The following is a 22,961-nucleotide window of genomic DNA, read 5'->3' as shown; positions in this document are numbered from 1 at the left end:
TTACCATACATAAAAGGGTATTATGTGCTGTCGGTCATTGTTGGCTATTTGGAATGACTATGCTCAGTCTGTTGTGCTGACCAAGCTTTGTCCCATGGTTCTGAATACCATGTTTAGATGCCTTAATAAGCATAAATAGGGGTTCAAAAAAAGAATAAAATGGAAAATCATAATACCATTCTGATGGCATCAAGGAAGTCTTAAGTACAGCTTTTAATTTCATGCTCTAGAGAGACAGTAGAAGGGGTGGGAGATAGTTCTGTATCAAAAAAGTCATCAGGAATATCTTCATCCTCATGGTCTAAGACCAAAGGGAGGTTTAGCAGGTCATGATAGAGAATGTGTCAGTGGTATTATCAGCAGTATCTGAGTTCTTCTTTTTCTGTCAGAAAAACTTCCAGATTTGTGATTTCAGAGTGGCTTCTGGTATGGCTCCTTACACAAGCTCATTGGTTGCTCAGGCAGGCTCAGGAGGGAGGTCATAGAGAAGGAGAATAGGCATAACATTTTGAGTTCAGTGGTAAATTGTTTAGAGACCCTGATAATACCTGATTACCCAGACAGTGACAGATTAGTTTTCTTAGCAAAGATATATGATAATAAGAAGCCTAAGCAGAGTGTCAATAATGGTGCTCAAGAGCTTGAAAAAGTTGTCTGTGAGGTTGCAAGTTGATAGCATTCAGTTTCCTTTGCCTCTAGTGTGTATAAGAAAAGAGAAGCAGGCAGCTTCAAGCTAACTGTTAGATCTAACTGACATATGATCTGAACACATAATAAAATAGCACTGTATCATGTTTATACAATCATGCTAGAGTCCACTTAATGTGTTCTGATAGGTAAAGTGCTTCAAGACTAGAGACAGGCTAGACTCAAGAGAAGATAGTGTGAGATAAAGTTATAGCTTGAAGCTGGGCTACTACAATGAGAACTATTCTACTTATATACTGTTCAACTTATAATAAATATAACTACTGTCTATTGTACTGTTCTGTGCTATGATACTAGTTCTGCCTAATCATCAGAGGTAAGACAATAGAGAATTGTCTGTGGGCAAGGTGACTGAGTATAATGGTGCTCTATCTATTGTGATTATCTAATTTTTCCATGCCCTTTGAAAAAGTGCTCAAGATAAGATAAATGCTCTGATAAGATAAGAAAAAGAAAAAATATAAAGAAAATCATAATAATCTATATCTATCAGCTGCCTCTGGCCACTATATACAGTTTCAGTTCCTATTCTCTTATCACTCATAGTTGTTTCTTTTAGAGCTGATCCACTGGTGACAGCCTTTTGTCTACTTGTAGTGGCTTTTGCTTCTCTATGACTGAGAGTGTTGACTCAATAATTGTAGTCCATCTGTAAAATCTTTCTTTTTCACTTGTTATAAGTGGAGGGAAAATCATTGTCTCTATGAGCAATGGTATTGCAGAGATTGGGTTGGATCACATTCTTAATCTGCTCTAACATAGCTTTATGATCATGTATTTTTCCAGTCTTATATGCTAATTCTTCAAATTCTTGAAAGAATTTCTTGGCATCAGTGAAGTTGATCTGTTGTAAAGCCTGCCACCTGGCAGCATGAACTTTTTATTCTGTGTCTAGCTTGAATCATCATTATACAGCTTCTTTGAACTGTGGGTAAAAGGAGTATCTCTATCATCCCATAGTCAGGTTATAGAAGTACTCCTTCTGTAAGCTCCATCATTTTTGTGCTGCACCTTCAAACTGGGTTGTACAGAATATTACTCAATGAGGGCTGAACTCAGTGGGGCTTATAGAGAAGTGGGTACTGTACACCTTGAAATACACTTCATATTGTTGGAAAAAGCATTTCAAGTTCAGGCTTTCTCCTTTGAATAGTACTAGCTCCTGAGCTATAGTCAGCTTTAAATTTCCTCAGGGCTCTATAGTTTTGGGCTCCCACAGAGTCAGAGTGTTGAGTGATAGTAGCAGTGGTGTTAGTGGTAGGACTGGCTTTTTGGGCCTAGATAAGGACTGCAGCCTCTAGTTATACTGAGAATGGTCTGGTGGTTCTTCAGAGGGTGGGAGAAACAGCACTGCTGGCTCTTTTCTTTCTTTCTCTTTGTCAGAGAGTTTTGATAGAGCCAGGGGTCTGGCATTTTCAGATCCTGCTCCTGTGAACAGGCAGATTGGTCAAGCCAGGGTTTGGATGTTTCAGAATGGGTTTGGGCTTCTCCAGCTACTTAGACTGCTTCCTGCTGATGATGGTCATTCAGACATGTGGTAAGAGAAAAAAAAGGGAGGCTCTCAGCATCTCTCAGCATTCTATACTACTTCTGCTACTTTAGTTTCCACTCATGCTCTGTCCACTAGATCTCTGGTGTGCTCTGGCAGCATAAGGTACTAGAGCTCTTTATCCATTCCTAACCAATAGGTGTCAGCCATCTGCCACTCTCTCAGCTGTCAGTAATGCCCAGGCAGATTCTTCTGCCATATGTGTTTGCCAGTTGAGGATGAATTCATACTCTCTGCCTGGCTTATATAGATCCATGATTTCTGATTCAGCAGACTGAGACTCACTCCCTCTGAGGCTGTATGCATTGACTCTGAGAATGATCTGACTGACATCCTGCTCTTGGATCAAGAGGCTTCAGGACATGCTGGCTGTGAGACTGGACTCATTTATCTGCTTAGAGTAAAGTCCAGATAGAGCTCCAGACATATGCTCTCAGTAGTAGTCAGCAGTGGGGGTGGCCACATCTCTAGTTGGAGGTCAGCCTGTATGGCCATCATCTCCTCATACTGACTCTCCCTCATCAGAGATGGCCAGTCTGATGATGAGAGAGAGAGGTTCAACTCCTCTTCCAGTTCATATACTTCTGGGTCCTGGAGATCAGACAATATAATCCATACTGCTGGTGTCAGTGGATTCTGAGACCAGTGGCCAGATGATAATGCTCTTCTGACTTGGGAGTGTATAGGATGCTGGTTGAAGGGCATGGCAGATGAGATTCACTCTTTATTAGCTCTCCCACTCTTCTAATTCTCTTCTTCTTTTTTTTTGTTCTCTTGATAACCATACAACATGGTATCCAATGATTCCAGTTACTGTGATGAACAGGCAGGTGTCTGCAATAGAGGTGGTGACAATATTTCCAAGCATGAGTTTCATATACTAGTCCTTGGCAGAATGCTATCAGACTGGAGCATGTGAAGTCTTAAGCTAATTGTTAGGCTTCTACTAAACACTCACAAATGTTTAGCACTGCTCCTGCCATGGTCTAAGTCTGGATTCTGAGTCTGGGTTTGGTTTTGGTATAATAGTATGATGAAAATGATGAGATAGGCAATAAGAATTTCATGAAGGAGAATAAGAGAGTATGGCTGGTAGAGATAGCCTGCTGTGTTGGGCAAGAGTATTCACACCAGATAGTTTAAATCTTAGCTTAAGACTGAGGTACATCAGAGTATACAACTGCCTTTAAATACTGTCTAAAAAACTCTATGCTCTACAGGTGACTATTGTCTGCTTTCTATGTTTTCTACTCATTGTCTGATGTAATAATGACTGTGCTCTTGCTTTTATTCATCATTGTCACTCTGCTGTACTATTGCTATGATGAGTCTTCCATATGCCACAGTTTCTATTATGACAAAGGTGTGAGATGATGATAGTTGTCATGCTGTTCTCTGTCATTTATTGTGCATCAATGAATAAGATATAGCTATAGTGTCATCATGTCTTCATCATTCTTTTGTAAGGTTGGTCTGAGGTTGGGGTTGGTAAGCATTGGCAGGTCATAATTTAAAGCAAAAATTGTGACAGTAATATCATGATTTTAGCCTCTAAATCATGCTTAGCCAAGGCTTGGTTTGAGACAGCCATAAGGCTAGAGGCATTGTCATTAGACAATGAGTAGTTGTTAGGCCCAAGCATCATGTGGACAGATACACATGATAAACAGATGTTCCTTCGCACTTCAAGGAATCACCTGAGTCCACTTGTGGTATATCTGTGGAGTGTGATACAAGGTCAAATGCTCAACTTGAGGTAGAATGGTATATATAAACTTTAGCTTGAAGCTGAGGTATACCAGCAAGAGCATTGGTCTTAAATACTGTACAGTTGTTCCTAATTATATCACTACTTATTGTGTGTGTCTGTGTCCATGGTGCCCATTGTCCTTGAGCATCATTACCATATATAAAAGGGATGCTTGTGCGTCATTGGGCTTGATTGTTATAGTGACTTGATAGGCGAGCTAGTTGTACTGACTAAGCTCTTCCATGGTCTTGTGCCTTCTGACTAAGCATGAAATAGGGGTGAAAGATAATGGAAAAAAGGAAAAATCATAATATTACCCCCTCCTTAAGACTATCATCCTGATGGCTTAATTTAGGGATAGTTCATAGTCATGTATTGCCTCATCTGCCTTCATGTATTTTTTGTTAATCTATTGGTTGGATTCTGGGCCATAACCTTTCCAGCTGACGAGGTAGTTGACTGTCATTGTTGATTCTCCACCATGTGCTTTGACTTTTTGGAGTTTATGATTTAAGATTTGGTCAATTTCATAATGTTCCTCGTCATTGATTAGGTCTGGTGGTGGAGGTGGTGGGCATTGCTGATTAGGGAAGGCGAGAGAGATATACGGCAATAGGAGTGACTTGTTGAAGACATCATGTACTTTTCATCCTATTGGGAGGCATAGCTTATAGGTACTTTCCTCTATTTTGGCCATAATTGAGAAGGGACCTGTATGCTTGTCAGCAAGCTTCCACTTTAGTTGAGGTAGGTGAAGGTTTGTCGTGTCTAGCCAAACTTTGTTGTTGATGTTGTATGTGTGAGCTGGACGACAGTGTTTGTTGTATTGTCTTGTCATTGTGGAGGCAGCTTTTTCAAGGGCGGTTTTGGTTTTATTATGGATTTTTGCCATAGTCGTGGCGAAGTCCATAGAAGCCGGTGTTGTCATTCTGTAGTGCATTGTTTGGGCGACGTGAGGGTGCCGTCCATGATTGATGAAGAATAGGGTTTGACCGGTAGCTGAATGTACTCTGTTGTTGTGTTGGAAAGCTGCTAGTGCAAGCCACTCGACCCAGTTGTCTTGTCAGTAATTGATGAACAGTCAGAGATACTTCTCCACTTCCTGATTTGTGCATTCAGTTTGACTATTGGTCTGTGGGTGATAGGCCATTGATGCGTTTCACTTAATGTTGAGTAGTTTGTATAGGTCATCGAGGAATTTCGAGACAAACTGAGGTCCTCGGTCTGAGATGACTATCTGAGGCATGCTGTATTTGGCATAGACCTCATCTCATAGGATTTTGGCCCACCCCTCCAATGTTAACTCTGTTGAACACATAATCAGAATGATGGCTTTGAAGAAGTGGTCAACAATAATGAGTATTGCATCATAACCGTTACAATCCGGTAGACTGGTGATCATATCTATGGAGATATGGGTCCAGGGACATGATGGTATCTCGTTCAGGTGTAAGGGGGCTGCTCATGACTGTGTGGAAGGTTTTCCTCTTTGACATGTTTCGCAGGCTTTAACATATGATATGATGTCATTGCCAAGTTTCAGCCACCAATAATTTCGCAGGACAAGCTCTTTGGTTTTGGTGATTCTGGGGTGTCCTGCAGTGGCGTAGTCATGACACATGGCGATGATTTCTCTTCATAAATTGTGGTCTCATGGAATATAGATTCTTCCATCGTATTGGATCATTTCTTCCTCCTTCGTCATTCCCTGCTCATGATTCAGCGAGGGAGCGATTCTCTGGTCCCATTTTTGGGTGTCTTGGATTGCACTCTTGATCCGCTTATAGATCTCTTCTTCAGTAGGCATGATTAATGCTCAAAAATGCTTGGGGCATAGCATTATGACTTCTATATTGTCATCTCCTCCTTGGTCATGATCGGCCTGTCAGGAGAGGAGGTCGGCCTTTTTATTCACCACCCCGGCCTTATGGTGAAGAGTGTATTAGTATTGGGTGAGCTCAGTGACCCATTGGGCTTGTCATCAATTCAATTTTTGCAGTTGTTGGAAACATCTAAGGTTCTGGTAATCCATCCAGATTTCGAAAGTCATGGGGATGCTGATCAAATAATGTCACCACTCTGCCAGGGCAATCATTATCGCCAATAACTCCTTATCATAGATTTCATAGTTCCTTTCCATCATGGTTAACACCTTGGAGAGGAAGGCGACTGGCCGCCACTTCCCATCTTGTTCTTGAGACAATACAGTGCCTATGGCCCCATCATTTGAATCTGCCTCGACATGGAACTTTCCTTCTTGGGATAGTATGGCCAGGACTATGTCCTTGGCCAGTTGCCTTTTTAGGTCATCAAAGGCAAGTTGTTGGGTGTTTCCTCATTCTCAAGGGGCGTTACTGGTGAGTTGGGTCATTGGACAAACAATTTTGCTATAGTCTCGGATAAACCTTCAATAGAAGTTTGTGAACCTGAGGAAGGATTGTAGCTCCTTTTTCTTTGTCAGTGTCGGCCATTCCACTACCTCTGCCACCTTAATCGGGTCCATCCTAATACTTCCCTTGCTAATGATTACTCTGAGGTATTCTGTTTCTGATACCTTGAACTCATATTTTTCCGCTTTGAGAAATAGTTTATGCCTTCGCATAAGGGTGAGCACTTGTCGAACCAAGTCATGATGCTCCTCTCTTGTTTGGAACATAATGAGGATGTCGTTCAGGTAGATGGTGACCTTTCCTGTGGTAATGAGATCCTTAAATATGTCGTTCATCATTCATTGAAAGGTGGCCAGAGAGTTGGTCAAGCTGAAAAACATAACTGTTAGCTCGAACAGCCCTCGGTTGGTTCAGAAAGCTGCTTTCCACTCGTCTCCTTTCTTAATTCTGATGTTATTGTATCCCCAGCAGATGTCGAGCTTGGTGTAATATTTAGCTCCATGAAGCTTGTCCATGAGTTCCGAGATCAGGGGTAATGGATATTGGTTTTTGATGGTCATCTCGTTTAGTTTGCAATAGTCTTGGACCAGTCAGAGTTTGCCATCCTTCTTCTTTACGAAGAAGAAGGGTGATGTCATTGGGGACTTGGAAGGTTGGATGTGCCTGGATGACAGGTTTTCGTCAAGGAATTTATCAAGTTCCTGCTGTTCTTGGATACCGAGAGGATAGGTTTTGCAGTCTAGGTTGGCGCTGGCATTGGGAATCAGTTTGATTGCATGATCCCAAGGCTTCAGGCAGGGGAGTTCATCAAAACTCTCCTTTTTGAACAGGTCCCTGTAGTCTCACGCCCACTCCAGTACCATTTTCTCAAACGTTTTCTCTTTCTTTCCTTCATTGGCTTTAGCTGCCAGGTTATTGGCATGGTGCATCACCTGAATATGAGCCTCTTTTTGTAGGTCGACAGCCAAAATGGTCTCACCGTCTTCCATCTCCTCATCCCACCTGTCTTCCAGGTCCTCATCAGATAACTCGAATGGGATCTTTCGACACCGGCATCGGGCGAAGGTGAGTCGCCCAGTTTTCCAATTGATAAGTGGGTTGTGTCGAATGAGCCAGTCATATCCTAAGAATAACTCCTTGGACCCAAGATCCGTTACAGCGAGATCAATCCATTCAGAGTGGTCCCCAATGGTTAGTTGGATTTCGACAAACTCCATGATTGATCCAGCTTGATTCTTTGTTCTGTCAGTGTTATACATGAGGATCAGGGTGGCAGTAGATTGGGTGGGAAGTTTATTTTGGAGTACGAAACTGTGATTAATCGAACTTCTGGTGCATCTGCTGTCGATCAGGGCAGTGACTGAGTGTTGTGTTCAGTTGGTCAGAGTTTCGATCTGTGCCTTGATTGTCAAATCCTGTCCCAGGGTTTTGGTTCGTCTGATGAACTTCCAGGGTCCTTTTAGCTCATCTAGCCATTTGAGGGCTTGGCTTCGTTTGGAGTCGATTAATGCCTTCATAACTCCTTCTGTGACTTCCTCCATTCTGGTCTTATGTATCCATCCTTGTAAAGTGGCTTTGGCCACACTTTCATTGGCTGCCTCCTTTATGGCTCTCCAGATCCACTCAGTATCGAATGGTTTGAGCCATCTCGAAGGGCCCTCTGCCTCTGTTCGGCCTGGAGGCGATTGAGTGTTCTTTTGCAACTCATTAGGTTGTGCATCAACTGTTGGTATATTTGAATGTGTTTGTAATGGCATAAATGTAGCTACAGAAGTATTGTAAGTCCGATCAACGGCTGGGGTTTGCACACCATAAAGTCCTTTGGCTGATCCAGTGGAGTCGCTCACTGGTCGGCCCCATCTTTTACCTCCTTGACCTTCATCTCCTTCTCAAGTTCTTCATCTTTCTTTTGCAGTTCGGCAATCTGCATCCATATGTCTTCATGGGTTTGTTTCTTCTTTGGACAATCCTTTGCCATGTGTCCCTTTAGTCTGCAGTTAAAGCACTTGCCCTCTTTCTTCATTTGGTCGATGTCCATTGGCTTTCTGGTGCCAGTATATGTCATCTCAGTCTCAGTCTTCTGGCTGCCATAGATAGGTGCCAAAGGAGTTCCCAATGATTTCCCGGCAGTTTGCCCCAACTTGTTCAGGGTTGGTGGTGTCGATTTCTTGCTATAGTCCTGCAAGGTTGAAGCCTCCACTTTCTGTCTTTGTCATTCCTTGTACATCTCGATGATCCTTTCCTTCCATTCATTGTACCCAACTGGCATCAACAGTTTGATGCCTATTGCAGAGATCATCATGAGGTATGAGAAGGGAATCTCTTGCTTGAGGGCTTCTACCATCCAGCCATCATTTGCTATGTCTTCCCTAATTCTGGCCAGTTTGGCAAGCCGTTTCAGCTCGTCAAAGTAATCTGTTGCCACCTTATCTCCCATCTTATACTCCTTGATCTTTTGTTTGTGCACTTCCTGCACTACAGGGTCAATAAATTTGTTGTTCAACATTTTTTTAAACACTGGCCATGAGGGATACCGGTAGTGACCCCGAGTGGTGGATCAGAAGTTTGGGAAGATGAGGATCCACCATGTTTTGGTCTTTTCTTCCAAATAAGAGGTGGCGAATGCGACTTTGTTCATATCAGTCCCCAAGTACCTGATGTAGACCTCGAAGTATTGTTTACAGTCGACCAGAAATCGGTCGATGTCGTCAGAAATCCCTTTGAAGGGGCGGAGTTTTCGAAGGAGGTCAGAGCGACACTGAAGGACATTAGCGTTATTAGGGAGTGCACCCATCGGGTTAGGCCACCTGTCAAATGGTGGTTGATTCCATTCTCCCAGTGGGCTGGGGAATGAGTGTAGGGAGTGGTCATCAGTGACTGGGCTCCCTTTGGGTTCTTCAACTCAGACGATTACTCTGTCACATATGGTGAATCTGAGGCACACCGCCTCTGGATCGTCTTGTATTAGTTCCTTTCCTTTTCTGCTCAGACCAGCTTGATCTGATGGTAGCTGTCCCCCTAGTAGTCGGCTCCCTTTGCTGGCTCAGGGATTGAGGTACTCTGCTCTTGGTTGTCCTCGGGAGCGGCTGAGGCAGAGAGCTGTTGCGGCGGTCTGGTTGGAGACTGTAGTCATGCTTCATGCTGAAGGGGCCTGATACACAGCTCGAGATGGGGTGACAGGGGGTGTTCTCGGCATTGGTCAGATGAGTGTTGAGGAGTATGCCAGAGGTTGGCTTATAGGGTATTCGGGGTGCCGTTCAGTGTATAGTTGGGCTGCACAGTCTATTGCTGCCCATCTCAGGATTTCTACTCGTTGGTTAGGTTCTGAATGTAAATATAATTGTCCCATTTGTGACGTTAGCCAAGTGCTATCGCACCATAAGAAATTTATCCCCTGCAGGTAATACCCCTGATATTCCTGCTCCCTTTCCTTTTGTGCAAGCCTTCGTACTTCTTCTTCATCTGTTTCTTTGGACAAGTCATATGGAGGTCCCCAGGGTGGTCCACTGCTCTCAGTTTCTTCTTCCTCCTTGTCCTTGTCGCCCTCCTCGAGGAGGGAACCAACAGGCTGGATATAAAAACTCTCTGCGACCTCTTGCAGTATCATTGCTTCACTCTCCTGACTGGGTACTCAGTCCAGTGACTGGGGGTCTCTGATAGATGGAGGCAGGTCGAATCCCAATGTTGGATTGGTATCTGTTTCCTCCTGTTGCTCATGCCACCTCCACTCGCTCATGATAGTGGCAGACATTGTTTCTGTAGTCATCATGAATAAGCTGTTCGACCACCTGACTTCTGAGGAACCCCCTGAGGGCTCAGGCAGGGATGTGAGCATTCCCAGAGACTCGTAACCTGTAGTGTCTGAGGATGGACTTGTCACTTCCAAATACTAAGTTGGTGCTAGGGGTTCGGGAGAAGGGAGGATATTCTGGGGTTGGAGGCTTTGGGTATCATCTGGTTCAGGTTTCATCTGCCCAGTGCTCTGAGAACCCACTGCTTGGAGTGCTGGGTTCTTTGAAGGAGGGGGCCAGTGAGGGGTTGGTTTGTATGGGTGCAAGGATGCTGGCGATCTCTGGACATAGTCCATACCAGTTGCCCTTATTGATGATGGCAAACCAAGCTCTTTCAACTTCTCACTGCTTGTTTCTATGTTGCTCATTGTACTGCTCTGCCTTCCTCCTCTGCCACTCCTCTGACTCACCATGTACTGGCTGCGGCTCATCCTGCCTCCTTCGCTCCTCCTGTCATATGGTGTTGTCATAGTTAAAGAGGATGGTAAAGTCCCAGGTCGGGAAGTACCAGTGGACGGTTTCTTTTCATACTTGTCATCATCACTCTTCATCGCTTGGAGGGGGTCTCCCCATCCTCAAGCTGTTTCAGGTGGGAGGACGGAGGCTGTTAGGCTGGCTGCCAGAAGTTCAGGGGCTGGGTTGGCGAGCCATCTCAGGGGTATCAAGAGAGTCCCTGGTATAGTCAGCAATTCCAGGGGCTTGGGGGGCAGAATTGGAGGAGGGGGACTGGCAGAAGAAGTCTTCTGGGAGGTCCTCATCCTCATGGTTGGGGGGCGGTCCTGGTACGAATATACCGTGCCCTCCTGGGATATTACTGTCTGTGTTTCCAGGTCGGGGAGAGCATTGTCTTTCCGTTTCTTCTTTACCATTCCCTGGATGTGTGCCGCTAGGCCCGGCTTCTGGAGGCTGGTAGATCGTTCGTCAGGATTCTGGGATGTCATATAGGGGGAGGTCAGGGGTTACGTTTTGTAGAATTTCACAAATATGCAGAAATTCATTGTAATGTCTGAGAGCCCATGCAGTAATAGAATGGCATCCCCAGCACAGCTGGATGATCACCAAAAGTCCTATCAGTGTTCCGATGATGAAGAAAAGGAGTTCAAAGAACTCATAATCGAAATTCGAGTCAGTGGAGGTTGTGAGGGGCATTCGGTTTCTCAGCACAATTGGGCTTGAGAAAGGGAAGCTAGAAGCTTCAAGCTAATTGTTAGGCCCAAGCATCACATGGGCAGATACACATGATAAACAGGTGTTCCTTCGCACTTCAAGGAATCACCTGAGTCCACTTGTGGTATATCTGCGGAGTGTGATACAAGGTCAAATGCTCGACTTGAGGTAGAATGGTATATATAAACTTTAGCTCGAAGCTGGGGTATACCAGCGAGAGCATTGGTCTTAAATACTGTACAGTTGTTCCTAATTATATCACTACTTATTGTGTGTGTCTGTGTCCATAGTGCCCATTGTCCTTGAGCATCGTTACTGTACATAAAAGGGATGCTTGTATATTGTTGGGCTTGATTGTTATAGTGACTTGATAGGTGGGCTAGTTGTGCTGACTAAGCTCTCCCATGGTCTTGTGCCTTCTGACTAAGCATGAAATAGGGGTGAAAGGTAATGGAAAAAAGGAAAAATCATAACAGTAGTTGGTTTGAGGCAGTAAGACAATGGCTTGGTTTGAGATTGCTGAGACTTTTCTATACAGTATTTAAGTCAATAGTATACAGTGATATACTCTAGTCTTGAGTTAAGGTCTATATACCAACTCAACTCTTTGATCCTCAGTGCAACTACCCCTGTTTCCCTCACACTGATTCTATCTCACCTCTATTATCCTCATTATCTTACTTTATCATTAGTTCGTGTCAGACCCTGGCAGTTGCAGTGCTTAGGCATTTGTGTCATCACCTGACATCTGCCTCTTCCCTTTTGTTGTTAGTAATCACTCTTGCCTGATGAGGCTTTGCCTCTGTCCTCATCTTACAAAGGCTCATTCAAATACCTTTTTGGCTCTGCCATGTCTAACCAAATCCCATTGCACTACTATTGTATGATTCACTAGTGACTTTTTTGTTACCCTTCCACCTCTCCCTTGTATTACTACAATATGCTGTTCATGCATTACAATCTAATTGAGGGTGGTTCTTAAGGCTCTCATTGTATTCAGTTGCACTTATTTCTCAAGCAGGCAGCAGAGGCCCGAAATAGGATCACACATTTGCCAGTTTCAAAACTTTTTCGCCAAATTTTGGGCTTCATGACACACCCAGCTTCCACCAAATCTCCTAGGGTTTGTCCGGATGACTGACACAGCATCCCGTTTTGAGGACATTAGCTTCTAAAGTACTGCTGGGTAACCATGAAGAAGGCTGACAAGCATTGTCGCAGAGTTTGTGCGCCAAGTTGCGACACGGCATCATCCTGATTTTGTGCGGATAAAAAAACACGAAATTTGGCTGATTTTGTCCCGATGACAAAGCGCACTTTGCTCACAAATTTCATCCGGATGGCGACACGGCTTCACGGCTTTCCTACCTATTTTGGGGGGTTCCTCCCGAGAACTGGGAACTCGGACCAATGGTCCTCTCCAGCTGTCTTCACTTTTCATTGATTTCGCTCCTTTTCTTCGCCGCCATCCTTTCTTTCATTTCTTCTTTTGCGACGCAGGACCCGTCGACAGCTGAGCTTTTTTATCCTTCTTGAAGCCTTCTCCTCCAGTCATTTTCCAATACGACATTCAGAAAACGGTCAATCATTATTTACAATTTGAAGAGGTGTTGCAGTCTTTGGACGACATTTGCTTTGCTGGTGGTCACGTATATATGGGCGTTGTAAATCCTATTGTCCAAGATGTTAGCAAACACCCTGACCAGTAAGTAGTAATTGTCTACGCCGGATGTAAGATGCTGACCCGCATCACAGCCGTCAGGTAGCTACCTTCTTCCTAGGATGGGTCTTCATCACTGCTATCAATAATATGGCGACGTCGACCTTTCTACAGAACGTTGCTGCGCGTATTTTCTCCCGCTCTCATCGATCCTCACAGAAAGACAATCCGGAGATTGACGATGCCTCGGGGTTACTATTCAACCTGACGAGCGACTGTCCCGTCCTTCTATTCTTACTGTCATTGTTTTTTATGTCAGCCAGCATTGCCTGTTTTACATCTCTACTTTCTTTTCATTCTGAGACGGGAGCTCTTTGTTGTAAGCTTGTACTTGGCACGGAATACAATACATATGAAACTGATGGATGGTTGTTGCAGCATTTGTCGCGGCCTGGGGTGGATTATCTGTCCTGTTCGCGCGTGTAGTTGCATTATTCCTTCTTTTGTTTGCGCTCCGTCGATTGGGGATCAAGCGATTGGAGACTTTCATCTACCTTGTGTGGATACTCTGTGGATTAGGTGTGTGTACAAACTATTTCTTATTTTTTTTGCATTCTTCATTGATGTAAACAGGACTCGACTTTGTAAATTATGCTGTTGGCACGGGCACACTAACGTATGTCGTTCACACCTGTATGTTGCTGTGGTTCATTTTGACCCGTTGACATCAGTGAAGATGATCACCTCGAGATATTCCTGTGTTATAGGAAACAGTAAGTGCTTCCATCGTCGTCATCACGGAGAGGTAAATCAATGTGACAGTGTTCTTCCAACTTCCTTGGCTGCCTCATCGGTGTTCTCATTGCTGGAGATTTATGTCGTTGGCCGAACCCTGGTGTTGACGCACTCACAAAGAAGAAGGGAGTGGCTGCAGATCGTTCAGGCATGCTCTCTAATGGTTTTTGATCTCCTGACAATCGTGCCTTCGGCGATTTTCATTGGTGTTTTGGGGGAATTCATTCCTTTCAGTGTCGGCTCAGTCCTTATACTTGGCAAGTCCCTCTAGTATGTTATTATGGTAAAACTAAATTGCTTTTAGTGTGTTTCAATGGGCGTAGTCTGTCAACAGAGACATCATCAGCCTTTGACTCGGTAACCCCATCCTCAGAATTTTCAGAGGATCTGCCCTTTGAAAAGCATGATGATCGACAGATGATCCCTATGCCTCCACGTATGTCTAGATTTCCCCTGGGACCAATCACTCGGCCGTTGTCTCCGATTGCATCCCTGCCGATGCATCCGTATTCAGCACAATGCTTGGACGACCCCAGGATGGTTGGAGAGAGATGGTTGAATGGTTACGACACTGTGCGTAGCAGTCGAAGTGTCGATACGAGAACAGCGAGAAGCATTGACGAAGCTGTTTTCCAAGTTGCACAGCGTAGCCGACCTTTGCCAATTTACTGTGAAGCGAAGGGATCACCACTGTCGGGTCCACAGACATCATCGATCTCGAGCTCCAGCAGGTTCATGGGGCTATCAATGGACAACCACATTGCTCCCCTTGCCCGTCCACGTCTGATAGTCGTACCATCAAACATGTCTGTGGATCTGGATGTGAAGCCTGACACACCGGTGTCAGGAATGCGAGATTCCGTAGCCTATGACCCGCTTTTAAAGTCACGGTTTTCGGTGTCTACAGCTTCTATGTCGCTGGTGACGACGTCGAGCTTGCTTTTATCATCCGATATCCGGAGGCATTTGACTGGAAGTTCTGTGGGGTCAAATGGGTCTGAATCTGTGAAAGCACCCTCGATGCTAGAACGTTCGATGCAGTTTCAGGGAGCTGGGCATTTGAATATAACTCAGAGTCGGCGGTCTATGCTTTCTAATGAAAGCAGGACTTGTTTTAATAGCAGTCCCCAGGCTTTGCCTTGGCCGGAGAAGGAAACGAGACCGGGAGTATAACTTGATTTATGTCGCGGAATGGGATACAGTTATTTTAATCTGGAGTTAGTAGTTTAGTGTTCTCCATACTTGTTGGCGAAACGAATTCAGCTGTAACGACCGAGTCCTGCGGATAGCAGTGGAAAGACATTCAACAAGAACAAACAGACTGCTTGCCTTTACGCTACGATGGCGTCGAGTGCTCTGCTTCAGCAGATCCAGGCAGGAAAGAAGCTGAAGAAGGCAGAAATGAATGACCGCAGTGCACCAGCGCTGGATACGCCCAAGGGAGGAGGCGGTGGAGGAAGAGGAGCTATTTCGACAGGGAACTCTGGGTCGCCATCGCCAATGGGAGGAGGAGCGCCTCAGTTGGCGGGACTGTTTGCTGGGGGGATGCCAAAGCTGAAGCCGGCTGGACAGAACAGTCCCGCGAAGGCGCCGTCATTGGGTAAGCCGCCGTCCATTCCAAAAAGAGATGTCCTTAGTCCAGTGCCGCCTCCACGCCCCGTACCAGTCCCCGCCACTCCTAAACCACCCGCACGACCAACTCCGACTTTACCCGCGAGGTCAGTCCCCACGCCTCCCCGCAGAGTACCCTCCCCACCGTCGAGTGCACCGCCCCCACCCCGTCGGGTGCCGTCTCCACCAACGAGCACCCGCCCGCCTCCTCGCCTCCCACCAGCCACTCCTTCCCCTGCTCCTCCAGCACGTCCAACTCCTTCACTCCCGCCTCGCATGGCGTCGCCATCTGCCCGCCCACTTTCTATTGCCCGCCCACCGCCTGCTATTCCACCTAGAGGCAGCTCACAGCTCGCCCAGTCTCCCACCAGACACGTCCCCGTTCCACCGACTCTTCCTGGTCGTGCACCGCCTCCACCGCCTCCCCGGCCATCGAGTACCGGGCCGCCCACCACGTTCGGACGCGTCGCACCTCCGCCTCCGTCAAGGAGACCCCCGCCAGCAGTCGGACACACTCCACCAACACGCGTCCGTGCCGTGTCTGAAGCTGTGCACCAGCCGCCGACCCTGCCACCGTCACGTCCTGCTAGTCTAGTGCCCCTTGCAACTAGGGTAAGGACCACGTCAGCCGGTGGCGCACCATCCGGCGGACTCACTAATGGGTCAACGCTGACAACAAGAAAAAGTAGGTGATCTTTCATGAATGATGTCTGTAGCGTGTCCTCATCATTCATCGCAGTACCCTCTCCTCCCGCCAGTGCTGGATCCCATACGTTCCCTATCCACGACTTTCCACCGCCTCGTCCCTTCCAGCCGTCTGTGAAACAGTATGTGACTGGTAGACAAAAAGGCTGTGGCTTTGACTTGACTACTTTGTAACTGCATGTTTGAATAGTAATTGTTTGCATCAATAATGTGATTCAGCGGCGGACTCTCGGAGTTTTCTTTTTGATAGATCGTTCGCTGACTTTTCCAAGAATGGAAGCTGATAAAGATGACACGTCAGTCCGCACTACGTCGGTAATCCCTATAAAAGCTCCTTCATTCTCGATCACCACATTCATACCTTCCTACCATGCGCTACTCTTTTCTTTCCCCAGCGCTAGCACTCGTCTTTGCCTCGTCCGTCTTTGCTGACGCCGACGCTGCCCCTTCTAACGTCCTCAGCCTTACCGCCGCTGACTTTGACGATATCGTCAACCCCGAGCCCCTCACTCTTGTAGAGTTCTTTGCTCCATGGTACGTGTCTTTTACTCCTCTTTGGTCTCTTACCAATACTCTCCAAAGGTGTGGACACTGCAAAGCTCTGGCTCCTCATTATGAAGAGGCTGCCACGGAACTTAAAGAGAAAAATATCAAGCTCGCCAAAGTCGACTGCGTGGACCAGGCTGATCTCTGTCAAGCAAACGGTATTGGTGGCTATCCGTGAGTACAATATACACTTACCGTCATGCAATCTAACCGTTGCTCAGCACACTGCGAGTATACAAAAACGGCCAATACGCCGACTACAATGGCCCTCGCAAGGCTGATGGCATCGTCGCCTACATGATCAAGTGAGAGCCCTGAATCACTCATTCTTTGTCCGCCGACTCTTCTCCAGACAGTCCCTTCCCGCCGTCTCCACCGTCACTGCCGAAAACCACGTTGAATTCCAGTCTGCCGACAAAGTTGTCGCTATCGCCTATGTCTCAGATACATCAGACTCTCTGGCCGTCGAGTTCGCCAAGACTGCAGACGCCCACCGCGATGACTACCTCTTTGGCCAATCCTCTGACCCACAAGTACTCGCCTCCCTCGGTGTATCTGCCCCCGCCCTCTTCGTCTACCGCTCTTTTGACGCCCCCAGTGTCGAATTCCCTTACCCAATCGCCTCCGCCACATCCAAAGACATTGCAGAATGGCTCGAAGAACTCGCCATCCCCATCATCGACGAAGTCAACGGGGACAACTACGCCGTTTACGCTCAAAGCCAAAAACCCCTTGCATACCTGTTCCTCGATCCCTCCGACGAAGGAAAGGATGCCAAACTCGCAGAAATCAGACCAGTCGCTGAAAAGTTCAAGTCCAAGGTCAACTTCGTTTGGATTGACGCTGTCAAGTTCGGTGACCACGCCAAGGCTCTTAACCTCCAAGAGGCTAAGTGGCCTAGCTTTGTTGTGCAAAACCTGAAGCAGCAGCTCAAGTACCCATACGACCAGAGCAAGGAGGTCACCGCTGCTGCTGTTGAGGAATGGGTCCAGCAGTACCTTGAGGACAAGCTTACTCCCGAACTTAAGAGCCAGCCTATTCCCGAGTCTCAAGACGAGAGTGTCTTCACTCTCGTCGGAAAGCAGTTTGATGAAGTCGTTTTTGATGACAGCAAGGATGTCTTCGTTGAATTCTATGCCACATGGTACTTTTTTTTTCCATTCATCAGTCTTGCTCTATTAATACCACTCGCCAAGGTGCGGACACTGCAAACGCCTCAAGCCCACTTGGGACAACCTCGGTGACCACTTTGCGGCTCAAAAGGACAAGATCTTGATGTATGCCGTCTCTTACCCTCGTTTACCCCGACTGACTTTCTGCAGTGCCAAGATGGAAGCGACCGAAAATGACCTCCCCCCCTCGGTTCCCTTCCGTGTCCAAGGCTTCCCAACCCTCAAATTCAAGCCCGCTGGTAGTCGCGAGTGGCTTGACTATGAAGGTGACCGAGGTTTCGACAGCCTCGTAGCTTACGTTACCGAGCATGCCAACAACAACTTGACCAAGGTTGTCGTTCCTGAGGAGGAGCCTGCTCAAGTACCCCTTGGAGACGCTTCCGAAAACATGTTGACGACGACGCCATCGGAGCATGACGAGCTGTAATGTAATCTATCTTGTAAATGTATAAGCCATGACCGCAGGTACAGTTGTACGGACTCCAAATTAGTTACCGGTTCTAGCAATTTTCACCGTATACACAGCCACACATCTTAGTGACTTACCGCCTGCTAAGATGTGAGTACCTTATACCTAATTATACTGTATGTTACTAATTCGCAGTAGATACATTTACCTTCTTGCTCCAGGCCAATCCTTGCTGCTCTCGTGTCGCTGCAAAGTCTTGCTGCTGTGTCCTCCCAGGTTCCCCGGTCCACTGCTCAACAGTAAAATACCCCTGCACACAAATTAATTGGTCATGCTCAGACATATATCTATTCCCAACAATGTCTAGGGTTTGTGGGTTCCAAGATCTTTTTTGGTGCGGTAATATTCTGAGAAGGAGAGTCTGACAGCAAGGAAGCGGCAATCCAAGTCTGGGTGCACCTGTAGTTGATGCACAAGTGCTTGGGCCTTTTCAGAAAACTGGGCGCCATATTCTTTCACTGGATTGAGCTGTGTTGGAAGTTCGCCGCTTGTTGTCCCTCGTCCGGTGTATACGCCCTAAAATAGGTAAGTAGTGTTTCACTAAATACAGTTCATACATACGCGTTCATTATCCAGCTCCTTGTCCCGCCAAACAGACTCTGATAAGCAGTAATTGTAAAAGTTGTCCTACGAACATTAGCACAGGTGAAGGGAAAATATAAGAACAAAGGCTCACCGAAGCTTCCCTGAACTGTAATATTATCGAAAATAATTCTCGAACTTGTATAAGTAGATTCTCCTGCAAATAGCTCAATAGTGAGGCAAAGGAAAAAAGTTCATCGTACACACCTCTCTTCCCGCCTTGGGACTCAGCAGCAGCACTTTCTTCACCATCCGATCCAAATATGCCCGGTGCGCGTTAATCATCGTGTCCAAGTCACCCTCCTTCTTGTTCAAAAACTCGACCAGCATCTTCCAAGAACACTCAATCACCTCCAAATGGCAATATGCTTGCATTTGCCGTATGAAATGTATCATCTCGGCGTTGACGATACGGATCTGGTGCCATTGGAACTCCAAATCTAACACGTCTCAAAAGAAGATGTCGACGAAGAAAGACGTGAACGTACCAGGAACCCGTAAAAACGACCGTGTGTCTCCCGCCACCCTCATCCATCCCTGACCCATTGCGCCCTCGATCCTCTTCATCTGCCACAGATGGCTGAATAGCTTCAAATACTTGATCATCGAATCGGGGTCGATCACCGTGTCGATGGGCGCATCGACTTTGTATTCAAGCGTAAAGACGTCCCAGCCGATCTCACCGTGGGTATACTCGAGCATGCGAGAATCGAGCCGGCGTAGGACGTGGGCGGGGTCATTTTGAGCGTTGGACGACCGGATGGCGGTTTCGAGGGTGGCGGTTAGATTGTGCCGGAAAAGGGTGTTGGCTTGGCGGGTTAAGCTGGGGCTGTGGGAGGGGAATGTTAGCAGGAGACAGATATATCAGATAGACTTGCCCAAGAGCCTCCATGAGTTGGTCAGCAAAGTCACCATGACCGAGGAGGAGATAGTTTTGGAGCGCTTTGAGGTGGTCGAGAAGCTTGAACTTGTCGATGAAGACCTCGAATAGACGACCACTCGCGACTTGGTAAGCGGTATCTATTGAACGTTCTAATCCATTTATATCGCTGTACTTCAGAGCTGCCAACGATCAATTACATACAAGCATATAGGCATGCAAGACGGACTTACTCCCACCACTGTCACTCATTTTCTCTCGGGTAGCAACCCAGTCGCTATCATGACAACTATATCGAATAAAGTTCAGACTTTTACCAGTCGACAAAATCTGGACTGCGTAAATAGGTGCATATTCAAAGCAAACAGAGCAGACCTTTCTTCCAAAAGCCTCGCCTACAAACATGGGCAACATGTCCTCTTGAAATTGATATTTCGATTGCCATAGTTGAAGCCCGTTTTCCATCTTGTCGCTGGCATCCTCATTGTCCATGAGCAGACTCCCAAGACCTCCATCACCTGTAGGTTGTCCAAATCCCCCTGACAGAGAGGAGGGATGCGTGTACTGAACGTGTTTTAGAGACGGATCCATAGCAACGAAGAACTCGTTGAAAGGATCATATAACTCTCCAGAGAAGAGCCATTTATGAAGAGTAGCAAAAAAAGGTTTGGACACCTATTGACAAAGAAAATGAGGACCGACTAGTGAGCAACATGGAAATAGTCAAACCTCTTCAAGAAGTTGATCAGTAAATTTTCGCACGAAGGGGTCACCATTATTAGTGTAGCTATGGATAAGATTCACTAATGCGCCTCCGTGTGCATCTGAAGATGTTGTTAAAAATGTCCACTCTAGATAACGGGCAAAATACCTCGCGCCCCTTCGACGCATACGCTCATCATCCTCATCCTAAGTCGCCAATCATTTATCCATACATCCAAACGCCTCAACGTCAGGCCTGTCTCTTCCTGCCGGATGCTGAGGTTCTCCTCCGATTCATCCGTCGGGTGCTTCGGTGGGGCAGGCATCTGTGACTCCAAGACAGCGATGAGACGATAGTACTCAGTAAGCTGGACTTGCAAGTGATGACACAGACTCTGCTCAATCATCCCAACAGCTGGGGCGCCCTCCCGTTCTCGAATAAAGGTCTCCACGCGCGTGTAGAGATACCCAACCTCTGACAGTCTATGAATGAGCGTCTTGACCGGTTCAGATATCATGTATTTCTGTTCTTCTGTTAGCAGAGACGAAAATAGGAGGATGAGCACACACCGAGTCCTCCACAAACACGAGTTTATTCTCAAAGTCATCCTGCAATGAAAACCGGACATATTTGCCCGAGATGCCCTGCAATAGATAGAGGGTATCGCGGAGTAGCAAGTGTTCAGGAATAATAGCACGGCCTGAGAGCATGAGGGCAGCTTTGGGGTAGAGATCCAATTATCTTCACCTGTCTTTGTTCGGTACTCTCTCAATATATCGGCTTTTGTTCTACTCTTGGCACATCGGGCATCGACCGGTGGATCTACTGTGGTTGATGAGGTGGTTGGTTGCGAGGGCGGCGGCGGTACTAGTGATGGAAGTAGGGAAGGCGCTGAAGCCTGCGATGCTGATGATGATGCGAGAGAGTACAGGAAGAGAATGGACGCGTGTTTTCTTGATAGCACGGGCTGAAATTAAACATCAGTGAATCCGTGTCATCAGCAAAGAAAGTACGAGCCTGGTCTAGTAGTCGGGATAAGAGATTGGTAAATTTGAGGTATGCGCTGCCTGACGGAGACGAATGAAGTACTTGAAGCTGCTCAGAGAGACATATACCCTACAACTGAGTGACACGTACACTGTCGTTTAACCGAGTCTGCAAGATGCACTAGATCTGGGTCATGGTTCTGGCCTATATGGCTGCAGTTGCTCTGGGTTCAGTGGCAAATCAGATCCAGCGGCCACCTACCTGTTCAGTATATCCTGACAATGCAAAACGAGCTCGTCCTTGAGGTGTTCGTCATTTCTCGTAGGAGAGACAAGAGAGAGGACAAGAGATTCCAACGAGGAAAGGGGAGACATGGCTGCGCGACGCGTTCAAAGTGTTTGGTACTATTTCCATGCAAATACTCCGTTCCATCGGTTGCAGCCTAGTATATGTATTCGTATACATTTCAACGCATCGTACATTACTCCCAATATGCCTCCATTTCAATCATGTTGTAATTTATCAAGTGGGCATCAACATTTACAGTTTAACCTCCTTCAGGCCATCTTTCCAGAACGTGAAGTAGGCTGCGCATAGTCAGTCAAATGAGCATTCATATCATTGTATGGAAACGTACGGGTAACACCGTCTTCCTGCATAAGACAGTCAGTACGAGTCAAAAGTGTCAGAAGCTACACTTACGCGGTAGTTGAGGAGAGCAACCATTCCATCAGCGTTCATCGTCTCGCCAGTGTACTTCCGACGACCATTAGCGGCACAAAAGACCGGAGCACAAAAACTTACGAATTCAAAGTCCTTGAAGTTGGCAACGATCTTTTTGGCATATGCCTGAGCTCCCTTCTCGAACGCCTCGACACGGTCGGGGTTTGTCTCAGCGAGTTTGGTCTTGATACTTTTCATGTATCCCTAACGAAGAGTGAGATACTTCTGTCCATACCAAACACAATCATAGATACCTTCAAGTATGACAGGTAAGACTTCTTGTCAAAAGCGGTCGACTGAAGACGGAAGGAGTGGACAACATTGTTGACCTGTGTCGCTCCATCCTCAACAGCATCGTCTTGCTCCTCAGCAGAGGGATTGGCACCTATGCACATCCGGTAAGCGCACGAAAATTCCAGTGTCTGTTGATACACACCGATATCGACATCGGCACCGGCCTTGATAGTGATGGTTTGGCAGTCCACCTCGAAGACGATATCGTCGACGGGTTTCCTATATTTTACATAAATCAGTGAACTATCGCACATAGAGGGTAATTCAACTTGCAAGGGAAACGCATCGGAGAACATTTCATCCCCACTGATAACGTCTTCGTACAACAACATGATGTTTTAATTCACAGGGATGTACAGGGAGCAGAAAGGCAGGAGGAGAGAAGGAAAGTAAGAAAAAGTGATGAAATCAGCTGCAATCGATCTTGACGGCAAGTCCCGGCATTAGCTTTTATCTGTGACAAAATTTTCAGTGTGACG

The 22,961-nt window shown here is 46.4% G+C and overlaps 6 protein-coding genes across 6 annotated transcripts; 4 read left to right on the top strand and 2 right to left on the bottom strand.

Annotated features, from left to right (window-relative positions):
• Positions 1-10,599: 10,599 nt before the first annotated feature.
• Positions 10,600-11,133, top strand: BT62DRAFT_917788 (uncharacterized protein; the record flags this gene model as incomplete). Its single annotated transcript, XM_043184060.1, has 2 exons — positions 10,600-10,970; positions 11,019-11,133. 2 exons carry the CDS (start codon positions 10,600-10,602, stop codon positions 11,131-11,133), a joined length of 486 nt encoding a protein of 161 aa, XP_043042662.1.
• Positions 11,134-13,010: 1,877 nt separating this feature from the next.
• On the top strand, positions 13,011-14,983 carry BT62DRAFT_1002733 (uncharacterized protein; the record flags this gene model as incomplete). Its single annotated transcript, XM_043176874.1, has 7 exons — positions 13,011-13,060; positions 13,111-13,394; positions 13,454-13,594; positions 13,649-13,691; positions 13,747-13,788; positions 13,838-14,080; positions 14,134-14,983. The coding sequence occupies 7 exons, from the start codon at positions 13,011-13,013 to the stop codon at positions 14,981-14,983; spliced, it is 1,653 nt and encodes a 550-aa protein (XP_043042661.1).
• A 168-nt stretch (positions 14,984-15,151) lies between these two features.
• On the top strand, positions 15,152-16,373 carry BT62DRAFT_917786 (uncharacterized protein; the record flags this gene model as incomplete). The annotated part of the gene is made up of 3 exons (XM_043184059.1): positions 15,152-16,106; positions 16,161-16,248; positions 16,346-16,373. 3 exons carry the CDS (start codon positions 15,152-15,154, stop codon positions 16,371-16,373), a joined length of 1,071 nt encoding a protein of 356 aa, XP_043042660.1.
• Positions 16,374-16,496: 123 nt separating this feature from the next.
• Positions 16,497-18,299, top strand: BT62DRAFT_1053154 (protein disulfide isomerase; the record flags this gene model as incomplete). Its single annotated transcript, XM_043178542.1, has 5 exons — positions 16,497-16,660; positions 16,709-16,846; positions 16,894-16,977; positions 17,025-17,816; positions 17,869-18,299. The coding sequence occupies 5 exons, from the start codon at positions 16,497-16,499 to the stop codon at positions 18,269-18,271; spliced, it is 1,581 nt and encodes a 526-aa protein (XP_043042659.1). The 3' UTR covers positions 18,272-18,299.
• A 144-nt stretch (positions 18,300-18,443) lies between these two features.
• On the bottom strand, positions 18,444-22,111 carry BT62DRAFT_665920 (gamma-tubulin complex DGRIP91/SPC98 component). The gene is made up of 16 exons (XM_043181811.1): positions 22,103-22,111; positions 21,727-22,052; positions 21,616-21,677; positions 21,496-21,566; positions 21,226-21,445; positions 21,048-21,178; positions 20,647-21,001; positions 20,505-20,599; positions 20,151-20,450; positions 20,009-20,105; positions 19,774-19,957; positions 19,384-19,724; positions 19,103-19,335; positions 18,990-19,052; positions 18,875-18,940; positions 18,444-18,829 (listed from the first exon to the last, which is right to left on the bottom strand). Exons 2-16 carry the CDS (start codon positions 21,837-21,839, stop codon positions 18,617-18,619), a joined length of 2,544 nt encoding a protein of 847 aa, XP_043042658.1. The 5' UTR covers positions 21,840-22,052; positions 22,103-22,111; the 3' UTR covers positions 18,444-18,616.
• BT62DRAFT_964098 (translationally controlled tumor-associated) lies at positions 21,938-22,856 on the bottom strand. The gene is made up of 7 exons (XM_043188717.1): positions 22,756-22,856; positions 22,625-22,701; positions 22,443-22,573; positions 22,270-22,392; positions 22,168-22,221; positions 22,103-22,118; positions 21,938-22,052 (listed from the first exon to the last, which is right to left on the bottom strand). Exons 1-7 carry the CDS (start codon positions 22,812-22,814, stop codon positions 22,006-22,008), a joined length of 507 nt encoding a protein of 168 aa, XP_043042657.1. The 5' UTR covers positions 22,815-22,856; the 3' UTR covers positions 21,938-22,005.
• Positions 22,857-22,961: the final 105 nt, after the last annotated feature.

The sequence above is a fragment of the Guyanagaster necrorhizus genome (assembly GCF_019112545.1).
Source record: "Guyanagaster necrorhizus MCA 3950 unplaced genomic scaffold BT62scaffold_6, whole genome shotgun sequence".
NCBI classification, from domain to species: domain Eukaryota; kingdom Fungi; phylum Basidiomycota; class Agaricomycetes; order Agaricales; family Physalacriaceae; genus Guyanagaster; species Guyanagaster necrorhizus.
The sequence above is the reverse complement of the archived record's forward strand: the minus strand, read 5'-3'. Positions and strand labels throughout refer to the sequence as shown.